The 19,606-nt window shown below is 42.9% G+C and overlaps 1 protein-coding gene across 1 annotated transcript in view; it reads left to right on the forward strand.

Moving 5' to 3' along the window:
* The window catches only part of PPP1R1B (protein phosphatase 1 regulatory inhibitor subunit 1B), a 118,334-nt gene extending 100,952 nt beyond the window's left edge, over positions 1 to 17,382 (forward strand). The window contains exon 6 of the mRNA XM_089687968.1: positions 16,570 to 17,382. Coding sequence (XP_089544094.1) covers positions 16,570 to 16,586 — 17 coding nt within the window. The 3' untranslated portion in view covers positions 16,587 to 17,382. The remainder of the gene's footprint in view (positions 1 to 16,569) is intronic.
* The last annotated feature ends 2,224 nt before the right edge of the window (positions 17,383 to 19,606 follow it).

Raw genomic sequence — 19,606 nt, forward strand, 5'->3', positions numbered from 1 at the left:
ACAGGGCCTAGAGTAGACTATGCAAGCCTAAACAGTAGACTAAGTAACAGAAAAATTCTTTATCCAATGCCTGTTGCTTCAATGCATACCTAATAGGAGATTACATATTCTTTATGGTTCCCACAGTTGCCAGGACACTATTTTTTTTCAGGAAACACACTTTTGCACAAAACACCCAAATTGCATAACAATTTTTGTACAGCATGGCTCCATAGTACCTACCTAGATTTTAAATATGGGGGGTGTCAGCTGCTTAATACAAATCTTTTATTGAATTTTAAAGGATAAAAGGCAGCAAAGAGAAGTACCGCATTTTTCACTCCATAATACGCACCCGACCATAAGATGCACCTAGGTTTCAGAGGAGGAAAACAAGAAAAAAAATATTCTGAACCAATGGACTGCAGACATAGCACAGGAAATGACCAGAGACTGCAGTCATAGTACAGGAGATGACCAAAGCCTGCGGACACAGTACAGGAGATGACCAGAGACTGCGGACACAGTACAGGAGATGACCAGAGACTGCAAACATAGTACAGGGGATGACCAGAGACTGCAGACAGTACAGGGAATGACCAGAGACTGCGGACACAGTACAGGAGATGACCAGAGACTGCAGACAGTACAGGGAATGACCAGAGACTGCGGACATAGTACAGGAGATAATGGACCAAATGCGAATTCTCCTGCGCTCCGGGACCCAGACCGGTGGTGAGTAGATGAAATCAAACTCCGAAAAAGCAACCACTGGAGTATACAAGGTCGTGCAGCTCCAAACCAAGGCTGGGGAAGCCCGAACAGAACTGTGAAGTGAAACAACAAGAAGCGCACCAACCTTGCGCATTACCTCAGTAACCAAAATGTATTTAGTAAAAGAATGGTACTCACAAACAGCGAATAAAAACAGGCATGTAAGTCCTCCAAGGGACTTCAAAGGCAAGAGGCCAGCGCGAATCCCATCATGGGGGTAGCCACTCAGTACAGCTGACGAGTTTCGAAGGGCATGACCTTTGAAACGCGTCAGCTGTACTGAGTGGCTACCCCCATAATGGGATTCGCGCTGGCCTCTTGCCTTTGAAGTCCCTTGGAGGACTTACATGCCTGTTTTTATTCGCTGTTTGTGAGTACCATTCTTTTACTAAATAAATTTTGGTTACTGAGGTAATGCGCAAGGTTGGTGTGCTTCTTGTTGTTTCACTTCACACATATTACAGGAGATGACCAGAGACTGCGGACACAGTACAGGAGATGGCCAGAGACTGCAGACACAGTACAGGAGATGACCAAAGACTGCAAACATAGTACAGGAGATGACCAGAGACTGCGGACACAGTACAGGAGATGACCAAAGACTGCAAACATAGTACAGGAGATGACCAGAGACTGCGGACACAGTGCAGGAGATGACCAGAGACTGCAGACATAGCACAGGAAATGACCAGAGACTGCAGACATAGTACAGGAGATGACCAGAGACTGCGGACACAGTACAGGAGATGACCAGAGACTGCAAACATAGTTCAGGGGATGACCAGAGACTGCAGACACAGTACAGGAGATGACCAGAGACTGCGGACATAGTACAGGGGATGACCAGAGACTGCGGACACAGTACAGGAGATGACCAGAGACTGCGGACACAGTACAGGAGATGACCAGAGACTGCGGACACAGTACAGGAGATGACCAGAGACTGCGGACACAGTACAGGAGATGACCAGAGACTGCGGACACAGTACAGGAGATGACCAGAGACTGCGGACACAGTACAGGAGATGACCAGAGACTGCGGACACAGTACAGGGGATGACCAGAGACTGCGGACACAGTACAGGAGATGTCCAGGGACTGCGGACACAGTACAGGAGATGACCAGAGACTGCGGACACAGTACAGGGGATGACCAGAGACTGCGGACACAGTACAGGAGATGTCTAGAGACTGCGGACACAGTACGGGAGATGACCAGAGACTGCGGACACAGTACGGGAGATGACCAGAGACTGCGGACACAATACAGGAGATGACCAGAGACTGCGGACACAGTACGGGAGATGACCAGAGACTGCGGACACAGTACAGGAGATGACCAGAGACTGCGGACACAGTACAGGAGATGACCAGAGACTGCGGACACAGTACAGGAGATGACCAGAGACTGCGGACACAGTACAGGAGATGACCAGAGACTGCGGACACAGTACAGGAGATGACCAGAGACTGCGGACACAGTACAGGAGATCACCAGAGACTGCGGACACAGTACAGGAGATGACCAGAGACTGCGGACACAGTACAGGGTATGACCAGAGATTGCGGACACAGTACAGGAGATGACCAGAGACTGCGGACACAGTACAGGAGATGACCAGAGACTGCGGACACAGTACAGGAGATGACCAGAGACTGCGGACACAGTACAGGAGATGACCAGAGACTGCGGACACAGTACAGGGGATGACCAGAGATTGCGGACACAGTACAGGAGATGACCAGAGACTGCGGACACAGTACAGGAGATGACCAGAGACTGCGGACACAGTACAGGAGATGACCAGAGACTGCGGACATGGTACAGGAGATGACCAGAGACTGTAGGACTGAGGAGCAGGTTCTTCTGCAAAGTAGAGCTGAGCGGCTGACCCGATATTCTAACACAGCGGCGGCGGGAATACCGGTCTGGCCGCTCCATATTCGCTCTATAAGACGCACAGACATTTACCCCCATTTTTTTTGGGGGGGGAGTGCATCTTATGGAACGAAAAATACGGTACCTGTATGTAAAGTGGACCTGAAATCGAAAAGTAAAGATTTACTATGGTATAGGGAACATCTAGTAACGTTAATTGTTCCTAAGTGGTATCCTGAGAAATGTAGCTTTTGTCCTCAGTTCCTCTTGAAAAACAACAATGCACAGCCTGTGCTTTGGCACTTCTACACCATTAACCTCTTAGCTGGTTATCAACAGTCTGCAAGTGTAAAGCTGGGTTCACACTATATGAAAAGTGAAGGAAAAGTTCCGTACAAGTAACGAACGTTCGATTTTCATAGCATGTACACAATTTTGGACATCCGATTTAGACTTGCTAAATGAAAATTTCCGAAAAGGTCAAAAAAACCAAAATTGTTGTTGTACGTGAACACAACGTCCGATTTTTGTGCAGTGTGTACAGTAATTGTACGGAAATAATTGAATAGAGAAAATGAGCATGATGAGAAGTAAAGAATGTCCGGAAGAAGGTGGCAACAAACATAGAAATCATACACAAGAAAGAACGTTTGCCTTTGTCGTTCAAGAATTGGTTGTAAAGGCTCTAGGTTTTTACCTCCATACATTCTATGGATGGAGGTAAAAAAACCTGTGTGCAGCAGCCCCCAGCCCCCCCAAAACATACCTAGCCCTTATCTCGATCCAGCAATGTGCACGGGAGCAGCAGCTCTCCGGGGGCACTTCTTCCTCACTGGCTGAGACAGCAGCAGGAGCCATTGGCTCCCGCTACTGTCAATCACAGCCAGTGAGCCAATGAGGAGAGGGCAGGGGGCAGGGCAGAGCTCAGCAGGAGTGATTCCCACATTTGATGTGGATGAAGCATTACTCCTGCTGAGCTCCGCCCTGCCCCTAGGTTAATTTTTTTCCTTCAACCGGCTGGTTAAAAAAAAAAATATGGTTCATGTATGGCTTGCCTTAAAAATGTAAAATAGTCAACAGGCTAGTGGATAGTGATGTTATACTAAATCTGGCCATAATCGAAAATCATTTGGTTCAGCAGGAACCGGCTGACTTTTGGTCCATTTATGGCCATTCTTGCTCGAGTGACGTCAATCTAATCATCAACTTCTCTCAGATGGGACTGTTGGAAAGCTTTTATTTGCTCAGTGCCTGCAGCCAGTCAACTGCAGCAGCGCTGATTAACCACTTCAAGTCCGGACACTTTCACCCCCTTCCTGTCCAGGCCAATTTTCAGCTTTCAGCACTATCACACTTTAAATGACAATTGCGCGGTCATGCAACACTGTACCCATATGAATTTTTTAGCATTTTTTCTGAGACAGATTAAACTTTCTTTTGGTGGTATTTATTCACCTCTGGGACTTTTATTTTTTTGCTATATAAATGAAAAAGTCCAAACATTTTGAAACAAAAGTGTTTTTGTTATAAAGTTTTGCAAATAAATAATATTTCTTCATAAATCTTGGCCAAAATGTATTCAGCTATCTTTTTAGTAAAAAAAATTAAATAACCCAAATTAGTTTATAACCAAAAATTATAATTTAAAAAAATATATATTTTTATTTTATTTTTTAAATTATTATTTATGTTTGTTGTTTTTAACATATTGTCACCCTAGCAGTACAGTGTACTGTACTACTTTTGGGGGGTGATTTTTTTTTTTTTACACTGATTGCTTTTATACCCATAAAGGCTGTAAAAGCAATCATATCAGTATTTCTCAATGCATTCGTGCAGCCATTAGGAAATACTGTGTGAGCTGTGATTGCTCACAGCTTGTCACATGGTACAAGGCTGCTGTGAATAGCCTTGTACCATGTGACCTCTCTGATCATTCAGATTTCACTAGTAGTAAGTAATGATGTCAGCAAGTGACATCTTGCTTACTACTATTCATGTGATCACTGATTGGCCAATCAGTGATCACATGATCAGGACCTCACACAGTGGTCCGGTACAGTGATCGGTGTTCCGCTGTGTCCTCCGATCGTGGTACCGTGCGCTCCCAGGGAGCACGCACAGTCAATGGATGCGGGAGGACGTTTATAAATGGCCACCTGCTCCTGTACTGCTCCCATCCATCTGTTTATGTACATGGGCTGGACAAAAAGTGGTTAGTGTATTCTGAAAGCAGAGGAGACCCTGCTGTCAGAGCACAATAGCACAGCAGGGAGGATTCCTCCATCCATTTCTCTTGCATGGATGGGGGAATCAGCCTGCTGGTTGACTGAAAGAAAAAATGATCCCTATGAGGCCAGCCTTACAATGGTATGTCTTACATGTGTATGTGTTGCATGGGTTCCCCTCCTTAAACTCCATACCAGACCCTCATCAAGGATGACATGGGGAGGGTACCTTGCCTTTCTTTAAAAAAAAAAAAATGGAGCCTCCAGATATTTGTCTCTGTCTCATACATAAATAAGTGCATACTACCCCACATTACTCATAAATAGAAAAAAAGTTACATGGTAAAAAACACATACACCATAGATAGAGTTATTATTTAAATAATAATTATAATATCTCATGATGCCAAAAAGTCCCACAATGTAAAATAAATAAATAAATAAACGTCTTGCGTTGATCCTCTTCCAATGATACTCTGCAGTGGGTGAATGCTCATTCCACCACAATTTGGGTAGGTGTCCTCACTAATACATAATTGATTAAAAAATGGAGGAAATGATGGATCCAGACACCACACAGAGCAACAAGCCTTACCCTTACCCAAAATTCATAATATCAACTTTTATTCGGACAATATATCCTGCCGTACATATATAAACAAAGAGCACACCTCTCCCAGCCCCCAAAAAATAGAACATTGTTCCTCACGTAAAAACAACCCCTTAACCCTTTCTAATGCTGACCACCTTATCTTGCTGATAAGCTGTGGACCCATGCCCTCCCAAAGGTTGGATGATGTTGCACAAAATGATGCTAATATCCAAAGAAGGTGAACTTGAAAGGGATGATTGTCTGCACTTTGCTCATCCAAAGTAAATAGTGTCCCAACTTGTTGCATCAACCATTATACAATGTGTACACTATATGAGAGTGTGCGTATGTCATGGAAAGGCAACAAAGATTAGTCAAGCATTGAAAGACAGCATCAGCCATTCAAAGCAGTCAAGATTAGCAGCAGGAGCAGTATCTGGCATAGACCTGTATGCAAGGGTCTAAACATTAAAATGGGTCCTGTTTTTTTTTCTCCTCTTCCCCCATATGGAAGAGAAATACAGTATATTTCCAATATACAGCGAAGGAAACAAAACATGACTTAGTACTTGGTGGCAAATTCCTTGTTGGCAATCACAGAGGTCAGACGGTTCCTGTAGTTGGCCACCAGGTTTGCACACATCTCAGGAGGGATTTTGGCCCACTCCTCTTGGCAGATTTGGTGGCTGACGTTTGGCAACTCGAACTTTCAGCTCCCTCCACAGATTTTCGATCTGATTAAGGTCTCTCCATGAGCAAAGAATGTGAGTAGGGGTGGGTAAGCAAACCCTGCTCAGTCAGTTGTGACAACTAGTGGCATCTCTATTGTGAGTCCCCATGGCCGCAATCCTATACTTCAAACCTTTCCCTGCCGGCTACCTGTCAAACTTTTAAAAATGGCTTCCATCAGGCTTCTCTTCTACTGTGAGGTGTCAACATGAGGAGCAGCCTGGGAGGAAAGAACATCCCATAGATGTCTGCCGCATTGTATGTGAGGTCTGTGTGTGAGGGAGGGGGGATTGTATTAGGGACACAACTGGGGGGGGGGGAGGGAGTAGCATATATGTGTGTTGGGGATGAGAGTATTTATGCTAGGAGTGGAGGAAGAAGCTGATTAGTGCTAGAAGGAAGGTTTTTGGGGGGGATATGAGTTAGGAGGGGGAAAGGGGGGAATATGTGCTGGAAGAAGGAAAGGGAGAAATTTGGGCTAGGAGGGGGGATTGGGAAAGTGGATTAATGCTGGAAGAATTTGGGGGGGGGGGGTAAGATTTGTGCTGTGGGGATATTTGGGGGCAGAGCTAGGAAGGGAGATTTGTGATGGGTTTTGGGAGGAGGAGGGGTTCTTGTGCTAAAAAGAGTGATTTGGGAAGGGAGCATTTGTGCTGGGAGGGGAAGCTTTTTTTTGGGGGGGGGATTTGTGTTAGGAAGGATAATTTGAAGGGGAGGATTCGAGCTATTAGGAATGATTGTGGGGAGAAAAGTGCTAGAAGGGAAGATGAGGGGAGATTTGTGCTTAGAGGGTGGATTTGGGGGGTAAGGGGTACATTTTTGTTTGGACAGAATTTTGACTTTCAAAGAGAATTTATGCTTGGAGGGTAGATTAGCGCTCAAATGTTTTTCTGGGGGGGAAGGGATTTTTGCTGACACACATTGCTCATACATCTTTGGGGGGGGGGGGGGGCGGGCACCATTTAGCATCTTCGCCAAGGGCGCTAGATGGCCTTGTCCCGGCACTGACTGTCCCCACATGAAGTTTCTATAATTTTTGGAGACAGATAGAGCTTTCTTTTGGTGGCATTTAATTACCACAAAGTTTTGGGGTTTTTTTGCTAAATAAACAAAAAAGCTTGAAAATTTTGGAAAAAAACATATTTTTCTAAGTTTCTGTTATAACATTTTGCAAATAATCTTTCTTCATAAATTTAGGCCAAAATGAACGCTGCTACATTTCTTTGGTAAACATAACCCAAATCAGTGTATTTAATTTAGCCTGTGTGAAAGTTATAGAGTCTACAAACTATGGAATATACACTGCTCAAAAATATTAAAGGAACACTTTGAAAACACATCAGATCTCACATGCTGGATATCTATACTGATATGGACTGGGTAATGTGTTAGGAACATAAGGATGACCCATTGTTTGATGGAAATTAATATTATCAACCTACAGAGAACTGAATTCAAAGACTCCCTGAAAGTCTAAGTGAAAAAATGATGCAGCAGGCTAGTCCATTTTGCTGAAATTTCATTGCAGCAACTCAAAATGGTACTCAGCAGTTTGCATGCCTCCCACGTGCTTGTATGAATGTCTGACAAAGTCAGGGCATGCTCCTAATGAGACGATGGATGGTGTCCTGGGGTATTTCCTCCCAGATCTGGACCAGGGCATCACTGAGCTCCTGGACAGTCTGAGGTGCAACCTGGCAGTGTCGGATGGACCGAAACATGATATCCCAGAGGTGTTCTATTGGATTTAGGTCAGGTAAGCATGGGGGCCATTCAATGGTATCAATTCCTTCATCCTCCAGGAACTGCCTGCATACTCTCATTGTCGTGCACCAGGAGGAACCCAGGACCCACTGCAACAGCGTAGATTCTGACAATGGGTCCAAGGATTTCATCCTGATACCTACTGTCAGGAATGGACTCGCCAATGGTGGTGGGACTCACCTGCCTTGTGGGCTGCAGTACCAGGGCTGGCCAGCGGGTGCTCTTGGCAGCCAGAAGCTCACTCCTGCAATCAAGCCATCACCTGAGGCTGATTGCAGGAGGTGTATTTAAGGAATGGCCAGGCCTGCAGTCAGGGCCTTGGTGTATTGTTCCCATGAGCCCCTGTACCTGCATCCTGTCTGCTTCCTGCCTGATCCTGACTCTGCTTGATCCTGACTCTGCTTGAACTTTGCCTGCACCAACCTCGGCTACTCCTGACCAATCTTCTGCCTACTCCTTGTACCTTGTCTGCCTGTTTGCTACCGACCCGGCCCGCCTGACTACGTTGTGCTCCATATTTATATATATATATCAGTTAAGGTTTGCATTTGTTGCACCTTGTTGTACGTATTTGTGTTAGTTTTGGGTTTGGTTTGTTGCACTGCGTTTATGTCTGTGTTGCCTTAATAAATTATATTGTTTTACACGCTATACCTGAAGTCTGTGTTTCCCTGTGTCGGTCCACACACCTCTGCTCATACCTGGAGCCTTGACACCTAATGGCAGTCAGGGTGCCATTGTCTAGCCTGGAGAGGTCTGTGCATCCCTCCATGATATGACTCCCCAGACCATCACTAAGCCACCACCAAAATGGTCATGCTGAATGATGTTACGGGCGGCATAATGTTCTCCACGGCTTCTCCAGACCCTTTCACTTCTGTCACATGTGCTCAGTGTGAAGAGCACAGAGCGCCAGTGGAGGACCTGCCAATTCTGGTGTTCAATGGCAAATGCCAATCGAGCTCTATGGTGCCGGGCAGTGAGCACAGGGCCCACTAGAGAACCTCGGGCCTTCAGGCCACCTGGACAGACTCCAGGGCCTTCGGGCCACCAACAGACTCATGAAGTCTGTTTCTGATTGTTTAGTCAGAGACATTTACACCAGTGGCCTGCTGGAGGTCATATTGTAGGGCTCTGGCAGTGCTCATCCTGTTCCTCCTTGCACAAAGGAGCATTAGGAATGCTAAGAGACCATCTACAGGAAGTGGTGGAATCTGAAAGTCATTTCAAAAATACAAATAAACTGACATTTAAGACCTCCTGTGGATAAGTACACACCAACCCATTGGGAACGCTGGAGTCCGTTCTCTTAAAGGGCAAGCATCAAGGAAATAGCCACTAAGGTCAAGGAAGAAGGTGAGTGTAAGGTACACCTATTAGGTGCTGGGAAGCACCATGGATTAGTATGCACGGTGGAGAAATGTGAATATTGGATCACTTTACTTTGGAGCACACGATTTTTCCTTAATGTGAGTGCTGATGTTCAGCTCATTTAGTGCATAGTTCATTTAAAACGGTGTTGCACTATGGAATATATTTTGTTTTTTCATGCACGGTTTGGAGTTAAGATTGAGTGAAGATACATTCTCTGGAGGGAGTATCACATGGATCACAATTTGGAGGATACACATTCTATTTAAAAGTGCATTTTGCCTGTTATAATTTGTAGGTCGAACCTTAATGTGAGCAGGGATTGGGTCCGTAATACAAGCACACTGTGGAATTTAGGGTGACAGAACAGTACTAGGACTATTTTGTATTTGGGATTGGACTATTATATCTTCACGGATGATTGATTGAGGATTGCAATATATATTGTTTTCTTGTATTTTTATGTTTGTAATGAGGAGTTAGCGCACTTTTGTTTATTTGTTATTATATTTTTTAAGGGAGAGTACACTTGGTGAGTGGGTGCAGCAATCTCCTCCTTCTTTCATTACGTTTATGGTGTAGCAGCGCACGAGTTTATACTATTTCATTTGTTTATTTGGATTGCACTAGGGGCAGTGATCATGGACATTGTGGGCAAACTAGCACTGGTGTTATGTATGTTTACAGGCTGTGACAGACTGTGCTTACTCACAGAATTGTCTCTCTCTCCTTTCACAGATGATCTTTGTGGGTGAAAGGAGAACCAATGTTTACGTTCTGTTTCTATGTTTACAGTGTGATCACTGTGATTGGCACAGAACCATTTTCATTGGTCTTGCAACTGGTCATGTGATCCTCTGTGTCCCTGGGGAGGCTTGCTGGTGGACAAGCCTCTGATGTAGAGGGACGTATGGGAAAGTCCATCCACATTGGTGCTGTCCCTTTCCAGCCATAGAATATACAGGCATACCTCGGTTTACAAACTCCTCGGTTAACGTAATTTTCAGTTTACAAATGAAAATCCATTGAAAATAATGCCTTGGTTTACAAATTTTTTCGCAATACGAACCAAGTTTCCCCAGGATGCATTACGCCTGGGAGGTTTATAGCGCCGGACCCATGCCTTTAAAGTGCACTTTGAACAGATACAACTTTTTTTTACTTTTTTCTGACCTCTGGAATGGATTCATTGGTTTTCAATGCATTTACAAATTTTTTTTGCAATACGAAGCAATTTTTCCCAGGATGAATTGCACTTGGGAGGTTTATAGCACCAGCCCTGTGCATGCTGGAGTCTGTGGGTAGCACGTGGTGTCGAGTGTGGAGGTGTTGGAGCGGTTTTTGCATCGAGTTTTGAAGCCATTCTGGAAATTTTTAATCATGTCCCTGTACAGTACTTATGCCTTTAAAGTGAACTTTTTAGAGTTTTGAACAGATAAAAGACTTTTTTTTTAACTTTTTTCTGACCTCCAGAACGGATTAATTGGTTTTTAATGCATTCCTATGGGAAACCGTGTTTCAGTTTATGAATTTTTCACAATACAAAACGTCCCGGATAACGCATTAAATTCATAAACTGAGGTATGCCAGTATACTATTTTGTGAAGCGGTTAAGTGAATATTGCTGTTTATGCTAATGGCAGCCATGAAGAGACTGTATTGTAGGGTAATAAATGGGTGAAAAGGTAGGTGCCAAACAGGTGCAATGCTTATCAGGTTTAGATTTGTAATTTAAACACAAATGCAGATAAAGTAAGCTGACCTTTGTACGATGTAAATAGAGCAGTGACAGTTCACTAGACTGGAGCATACCGCAGAATTGTTTGTATTCCTAGATTTAGCAGGCAGTGTAATAATTTTAAATAAGGGCATTGCACGGGCTTGTAACCTTTAGGGGTCAGCATAATAATGGAAATGAACAGGCCATAACTCTGTCATCATAGGACAGGATCTGGAGTAGTCATTATCTGTAAAGTGCTGTACAGAAAATGACTATAATCATTTTGGCAAATGCATGCTTTACAGGAGAAATCTGAAATAAACCGTCTCTTATTATTTCTGTAGCTATCCAGACTTTGTTATAATACGTAGGACTAGTTCTTCATAGCATAGTAGACCATAAAGCAACCGTGGAGGCTTTGGACCTACTAGAAAATGCAAACATATTGCAAACATGAGTTCCTTTCAAGCAGTACAAGTACACTTTAGAACTGTGTGCTGCTGTTATCCTTGTTTACTACAATAATTACATGTTTGGAGAGCTAGATGCAGATACACATTACTGCTGGTACTACAAAAGTACATAGAGCAGGCTTTGAAGGCTTTAAAGTGGTGTTTGCTTTTAAAGCCAGGTTTCATTTATATACCCATCTAGGCTGTATTTACAATACCAGTCCTATAATTACATTCATTAAATAGCCAAAAGTATTGGGACACCCCTCCAAATCATTGGATTCAGGCGTTCCAATCATCTCCATGGCCACAGGTGTATAAAATCAAGCACCTAGGCATGCAGACTGCTTCTACAAACATTTGTGAAAGAATGGGTCGCTCTCAGGAGCTCAGTGAATTCAAGCGTGGTACCGTGATAGGTTGTCACCTGTGTAATAAGTCCATCCATGAAATTTCCTTGCTACTAAATATTCCACGGTCAACTGTTAGTGGTATTATAACAAAGTTGAAGTAACTCAGCCATGAAGTGGTAGGCCATGTAAAATGACAGAGCAGAGTCAGCGCACACTGTGCGAAGAAGTCGCCAACTGTCTGCAGAGTCAGTAACTAAAGACCTCCAAACTTCATGTGACTTTCAGATGAGCACAACAACAGTGCACAGAGAGCTTCATGGAATGGGTTTCCATTGCTGAGCAGCTGCATCCAAGCCTCACATCACCAAGTGCAATGCAAAGTGTCAGATGCAATGATATAAAGCACACCGCCACTGGACTCTATAGCAGTGGAGCCGTGTTCTCTGGAGTGATGAATCACGCTTCTCTGTCTGGCAATCTAATGGATGTGTCTGGGTTTGGCAGTTGCTAGGAGAACAGTACTTGCCTGACTGCATTGTGCCAAGTGTGAAGTTTGGTGGAAGGGGAATTATGGTGTGGAGTTGTTTTTCAGGGTTTGGGCTTGGCCCCTTAGTTCCAGTGAAGGGAATTCTTAAGGCTTCAGCATACCAAGACATTTTGGACAATTTCATGCTCCCAACTTTGTGGGAAAAGTTTGGGGATGGCCCCTTCCTGTTCCAACATGACTGCGCACCAGTACACAAAGCAAGGTCCCTAAAGACATGGATGAGCCATGAGTTTTGACCTCAACCCAATAGAACACCTTTGGGATGAATTAGAACGGAGACTGCAAACCAGGACTTCTTGTCCAACACCAGTGCCTGACCTCACAAATGCGCTTCTGGAAGTATGGTCAAACATTCCCACAGACACACTCCTAAACCTTGTGGACAGCCTTCCCAGAAGAGTTGAAGCTGTTATAGCTACAAAGGGTGGGCCAACTCAATATTGAACCCTACGGACTAAGACTGGGATGTCATTAAAGATCACGTGTGTGTAAAAGCAGGCGTCCCAATACTTTTGGCAAAATAGTGTATCTTCATGGCTGAAATAAGTGTACAACAGATATGCAGTTGTGCTCAAACGTATGCACATCTTTGGTGAATTGTTCTGCAAGGGCAGATGTTCACAACATAACAGAATTGGTATCTACCATTTTTAAAGAAAACATGAGGGAATACACATTTCTTTATTTCTTATGAGATTCATATTTAACTGTAGGCCAAAACAGAATGGCACAATCATAAAACAAAACATGGCAACAAGTAAACAAATGAAATGACCCGTTGAAAAGTGTGTATACCCTTGATTCTTAATACTGTGTATTGCCCCCTTTAGCATCAATGACAGCGTGCAGTCTTTTGAAATAGTTGTCTATGAGGCCCCCAAATTCTTGCAGTTCAGGGGCGGACTGACCATTTGGAGGGCCCGGGTTCAGTAGGGGGCCCCATGAGATGCCCCTGGTACCTTTTTCATAGGCTTTTTTGAGTTTGGGCAAGGACACAGGGGCCCCATGATCCCCTATTGCCCGGGGGGCCCCATGAGTTGTCAGTCTGCCCCTAATGCAGGTGGTATAGCTGCCCATTCGTTTTGGCAAAATGCCTCCAGGTCATGCAAAGTCTTTGATCATCTTGCATGACTTGCATGTTTGAGATCTTCCAAGAGTGGCTCAATGAAATTAAGGTCAGGAGACTGTAATGGCCACTCCAGAACCTTCACTTTTTTCTGCTGTAACCACTGAAGGGTCAACTTGGCCTTGTGCTTAGGGTCATTGTCATGCTGGAAAGTGCAAGAGCATCCTATTCAATAAATCTCTCTATCTATCTATCTATCTATCTATCTATCTATCTATCTATCTATCTATCTATCTATATATATACTGCATGTTGAAATGTGTTTTTATTACAAAATATATGAAAAATATTTTTAAAATGCATTTCAATATACTGTATGTCTTTAAAAATCTACATTTTTGGAATGCATTTACAAATATATGTAAAAATATATGTTAAAATGACTTTTTTGTATGTTAAAAAAATCTGAAGAATATTAAAAAAAATATTTTTCATATATTTTGTAATATATATATATATATTTATTGAAATATATTTTGAAATATATTGAATATGATCCAAATTGTAGAATTTAAAATATATGGCAATATATTTGGGAAGAATATTTCTAAAATTTCTTCCATATGGGAAAGGACATTAAGATATGGTTAAAATCTTCCATGCACATGGAGAATCCAGCTACTGTCAATCGCAAACTAGAATGTTGGGGAGACACAGTTTGCTCCTTTGGCTCTCTAGCAATACAAAATTACAAATCTGACAATACCTTGCTTAACTGTAGGTTTTCAGTGCGGATAGTCTAGTCAAGAGAATCATCAGTTCAACATTTTTTAATTATTTTCATTTGTATATGGAGAATAGGGGAGTTCTAGCAGTAAAGGAATATTTACATACATATTCCTACAGCAATGACGACCATTTCCCTGAAGCACTCCTCTGTTATAGCTATGTTGCCTTTCTTCTCACTGACATCATCATATACAATATAGGTTATTGTTGGGGTTTGTTATAACAGGAGCGGGGGCACTGACACAGGAAAGGGGATTAAGGGAATGAGAAAGAGAAGCATGGAAGAAGGTCATTGACTGGATATACAATGGAGACACTAAAATGGAAAGGGGGCAGCCTTTCAAAAGGATCTGAGTAGAGTCCAATCATTTTAATTTTATCACTTGACAACAGGGGCGCACTGACAACTCATGGGGATCATGGGGATCATGGGGCCCCTGTGTCCTTGCCCAAACTCAAAAAAGCCTATGAAAAAGGTACCACGGGCATCTCATGGGGCCCCCTACTGACCCCAGGCGCTCGAGCAGTGCCCGAGTTTCCAAATGGTCAGTTTGCCCCTGCTTGACAATATACTGTAGGACCACAATTGTACCTGTGAATTGAGAAGGACATTTAAAATACTCTAATCTTTTCTTAAATTATATCAGCAAAGCAGAAGCAATAAGATGGGGGTGCTCAACCTTTTTGAAGAGTGATGGCCATTTTAAGTGATTTGGTAACTGGCCGTGGGCCACGATGAAATGAAATTTAGATTTTTTTGCACTTTCAATAGCATAAAGAACATTTTCCTTCTGCTGCTGCTAAATGCCGGCTGAAGGGAGAGGAGGAGAAGTTGGATTTCAGCAGTTGCAGGAGGGAAATGTAGAGGATTGGTTCCTATATATGCTGCCCCTGCTGCCTCTCCTGTCCAAGAGCAAAAGACAATGTGACAGGGAGGCTACATGGTCACCACTGCGACCCTTGACGCTATAGCAGTGGTTGAGGGTGTGTGGTAAAACACACCTCAGCTATGAGGTTTTACCTTCTCCCCAAACATCAAATATAAACGAGCCCTTACTGTCTTGAGCCCTCTTTCACACTGATTTACCACTTTCAGAAAACACACCAAACCCCCGGGATATAAATGGAAGTGTGCTCTTGGTTTGAGGTCAAGGGCCACATCAGAGGGCGCAAAGGGCCACATGTGGCACATGGGTCACAGGTTGAGCACCCCTGCAATAAGAAATTTTCTTATGCATATTTGCTTGACTAAAAATAAACAAAATGTATGTTAAAGTGTTACTAAACCCAGGGCCCTGCATTCACTATATCTGGTCTTCCACAGTACACTGAACATGGAAGTGCAATTATTTCAGTAAATATAAACTGTTAAATACCTTTTCTGTTCAGCAGTACAGTTGTCCTTTTTCATCTTTATAAAGTTCCATTACCTTGTTACGCAAGACTTTTGGCAGTTCTCTCCTGATCCCCATGGCTCAGTATCTAGCCTAGTCAGTGCTTCCATGTAAGAGCTAACAAACTCATTGACTATTTATACACTGACACTAACTGCAATATAAAAAGCCACAGATGTGGGACATTAACCTCTAATTGGCATTTTAACCCTTGTGTGTCTGTACCAAGGCCCAACATTCCAGGGTATGGAAACTTTTGATCATGGCCATTTGGGTGATTTCTGTTATCATTATGGTTTAAAAAGGAGCCAAACAACTGTGTGATAATAAATGGCTTCATATGATCATCATCCTTCAATAAAAGAGCATTTTTTTGGCATGATCAGTCATATGTTCAATATCAATGCCAAAATTTCACAATTTCTGCCAGGGTATGCAAACTTTTGAGCACAACTGTATATAGCAGTCTTGTGATTTCTATCGGTGTTGAGCAGAGAACTGGTTAAAGCTTGTAGGAGGGGTTTTCTTTCTGCTCTAGGAGGATGCAGAACCCCTGACCTGTCTCTGGAAAGTGCGGATTGGCCCTGTGCTGATCACCTGCACTCTCCCAAGAAAAAAAAAACCCTCTATAGCAATACACACCAAACTGAACGTGTGCAGAGTGTCTCCAGAAGATATGTCTTATCCGTTGATAAGCGTGGGACACTGGAAGAAGAGAGGAGGATCAGAGAAGTCAGGATCAAACAGCCTTTGCAGAGGATTAACCCCTTAGGTTCTACAGTGCGCATATCAAGCATGCTTTACTGCATATACAGACTGATTTTACTGCTGTGGGTTTAGTAACACTTTAATGTTCTGAACATAACAAAGCATATAAAAATCACTATACGTTCTCTGGAAAATAACATGCACTGTGTGTTTCTCTTTTGCAGATACAGTGTGTGAATAGCAACTTTGGAGCCACTTTGATGTCCACATGGTACAGCTGTGACACTCTGCCTTACCTCTCTACAGCCTGAAACCAAACTGCTGGCCATTATCATTAGCATGACTCCATCCTTCTTATCAAAGCAAGCCTTTCATCTCAGTGTGCCTCGTCCAGTTGGGAGAAGCACACAATCTTGTATATTTAAGTTAAATAGTCTGCTTTTGCCAATTAATAAATTCTTTAGAATAACATTTTTGCTTCTAATGTACATATGTCTACTTGAGATGGTGTATAACTAATCAATATACTTAAAGCTGAAGTTTAGCTATGATTTTTTTTTTTTTTGCATAGCTGCATTGGTCTAGCTACTATTCAGGCCTTTTTTCAATGAATGCAAGTTATTCTTTGATTGGATGAGGTGGAGAAACAGGTCTATGATGTTCATTCAATCAGAGAATGCCTTGCATTCCTGGGAGCCAATACTGCAAACTTCCTTAATACTGTCACATGAGATAAATGTGTGTACCAGGGGTTGAGACATCTCATTTTTACAAACTTGATACCAAAACTGTATTCATGTTCGTAGGACTTTTTAGGGCTCATTTGATTAAGCAAGACCTTGCAGTAAAATGCAAAGTCTGCTTATTAGGCCCAGGCCGCCTCCCATTGTTCCCAGCTGTCCCTAATTTGGAACCAAGTCCCTCTGTCCCTCGTTCCTCCTTAGTTTTCCCTCTTTTTTGGCCTAAGGTATAGACCTCTATTCAAAATGTACTATCTATCAAAAGTAAGTAAATAAAGCTTTCACCCAACTTCTAAAGTATTGCAGTTGTTATTGAGAAAAGCTGATATAAAGAAAAAGTAATGGTGAAATAAGTGTAATAATTTTATAATCAATTATATTAATTCTTTATGGTCCATGTAATTGGGGGGCATGGTAGGGGCATGGCCTTTACCTACATACTTTGTGCTACACTGTGTCCCTCTTGTCAGAGACAGTCCAGGAGCAGGTAGGGTCAGATCGGCTGTGACTGAATGGCAGTTGGGAATGTGGCTGTGTTTCTATCCAGTTGACAGACAGGAGCAATACTCTCCCCCTAGATGTTATGTCTGTGGCTTGTAGCTCCAGCCTTGGTCAGTGCAGTCTGTTGAAAAATCAAGTTAGAACGCTAGACAGAAAATACAGTTCCCAGCATTCTCTCTGCTCCCAAGCAATTCAGGGAGGTCAGTGTGCTCTTCCCCCCTATCTTGTGGCAGAAAAAGAGAACCTCTTAATTTAACTCTCACATTACAGTCATTAAACGTTCTTAAACTTTAAAGTGGCTCTAAAGGTTCAAAGTTTTTACCTTCTTGCATTCTATGCATGAAGGTAGAAAACCTTCTCTGTGTAGCATCCCATTCTCTATGATCCTAAGCAATTCAGAGAGGTAAGTGTGCTCACCCCCCCATCTTGTGGCAAAAAAGAGAACTTCTTAATTTAACTCTCACATTACATTCATTAAACGTTCTTAAACTTTAAAGTGGTTCTAAAGGTTCACGTTTTTTTACCTTCATGCATTCTATCCATGAAGGGAAGAAGCCTTCTGTGTGCCCAGCCCCACCTAATACTCACCTAAGCCCCCACTCAATCCTGCAATGTACACTGGAGTCTTGGCTGTCCTGGGACTCCCTCTCCTCATTGGCTGAGACAGAATCAGGAACCATTGGCTCCTACTGCTGTCAATCACACCCAGTGATCCAATGAAAAGAGAGAGGGGTGGGGCTGAGCCACAGCTCCACGAGTGAATGGACACAGTGGGTACCCCCATAGCAAGCTACTTGCTGTGTGGGGCACCCGACAGGAGGGAAGGACCAAGAGCGTTGGCGGGGGACCCAAGAAAGGAGGATCTGGGCTGCTAAGTGCAAAACCACTGCACACAGCAGGTAAGTATAGACATGTTTGTTATTTTTTCTTAAAAAAATAAACCTTTAGCATCACCTTAATAACAGAAAACCTTGTTATGCAGTTATGGCACCAAGGTCTCATAGTGCTGTATCAAATGATTTGTCCACCTTCTCACCTGCATAGACTGGAGTGTACAAATTCATCAAAAAGTGTCAGAGATTCTGTATACAGAACAGAACAGGCAGTGCACAGTCCACATGTGTTTGGCTCCATGTACATGGTGCATTTGGAGAACTTTTCTGAATGGTGGAAATTGACAGCAGGAAAATGCAGGTTAAAAACGTCAGTTTTGCCGCGGCTGCATACCACATTTATGCGCGTTTAGCCGCGTTTATGAGTTTGCGTTCAGAAGCGGTTTTTAAAGATAAGCACAGGAGAATCTACCAAATACCCAGAATGCACTGGAAAATGGTAAATTATTAACTATTTCAGACTGTTTGAGAGAAATAGAGAGAATAGAAGCAGAGAGAGCAGTAGTTGTTGTCTTTTTTTTTGTGGTGTTTGGATGTGTTCCAGCTCATTTCTGTGCAGAAATTATTGCAGCAGTGTCTAACATATTTTCTTTCATGCGAAAACTCAGTGTATGGTGTACCAGGTCTATTTGAGTACCAGCAAAAACTTTGCATGCATTTTTCATGATGAAAAAAGGCTCTGGACAGCATCTGGAAATGGAAGAGCTAAAAAAATTTTCAAACGTAAATGCTTATAAACACGGTTAGCCGCATTTACATGCATTTAAAAGCGTTTGCCGTTTGAAACGCTGATAAAATCTACTCCTGAATGCAAGTTTGGTGCGTAAAAAAAACCCACTGTAAACTCAAATGCCTGTAAACGACTGTAAATTACATAGTGTACACGGACACATAGGAAAACATTAGAAAGAGTTCAGGGGCTGCTGAAAAAAACGCAGAAAAGCTCCTAAACGTGAGTTTATCAGCTGCAGTGTACATGGAGCTTTTATCTGCTAATTCTCTGCAAGCAGGAAACAGGAACTTTATTTTAGAGAAAATACATAGAGTTTAACCTCCTTGGCGGTATGATTCTTTCCGATTTTTGGTGCTGAAAGCGGTACCATTTTTTTGCATGGAAATATGTAGTT

Source organism: Staurois parvus, unplaced genomic scaffold (genome assembly GCF_062004578.1).
Source record: "Staurois parvus isolate SC_StPar_1 unplaced genomic scaffold, SC_StPar_1.0 ptg000442l, whole genome shotgun sequence".
Lineage (NCBI taxonomy): Eukaryota > Metazoa > Chordata > Amphibia > Anura > Ranidae > Staurois > Staurois parvus.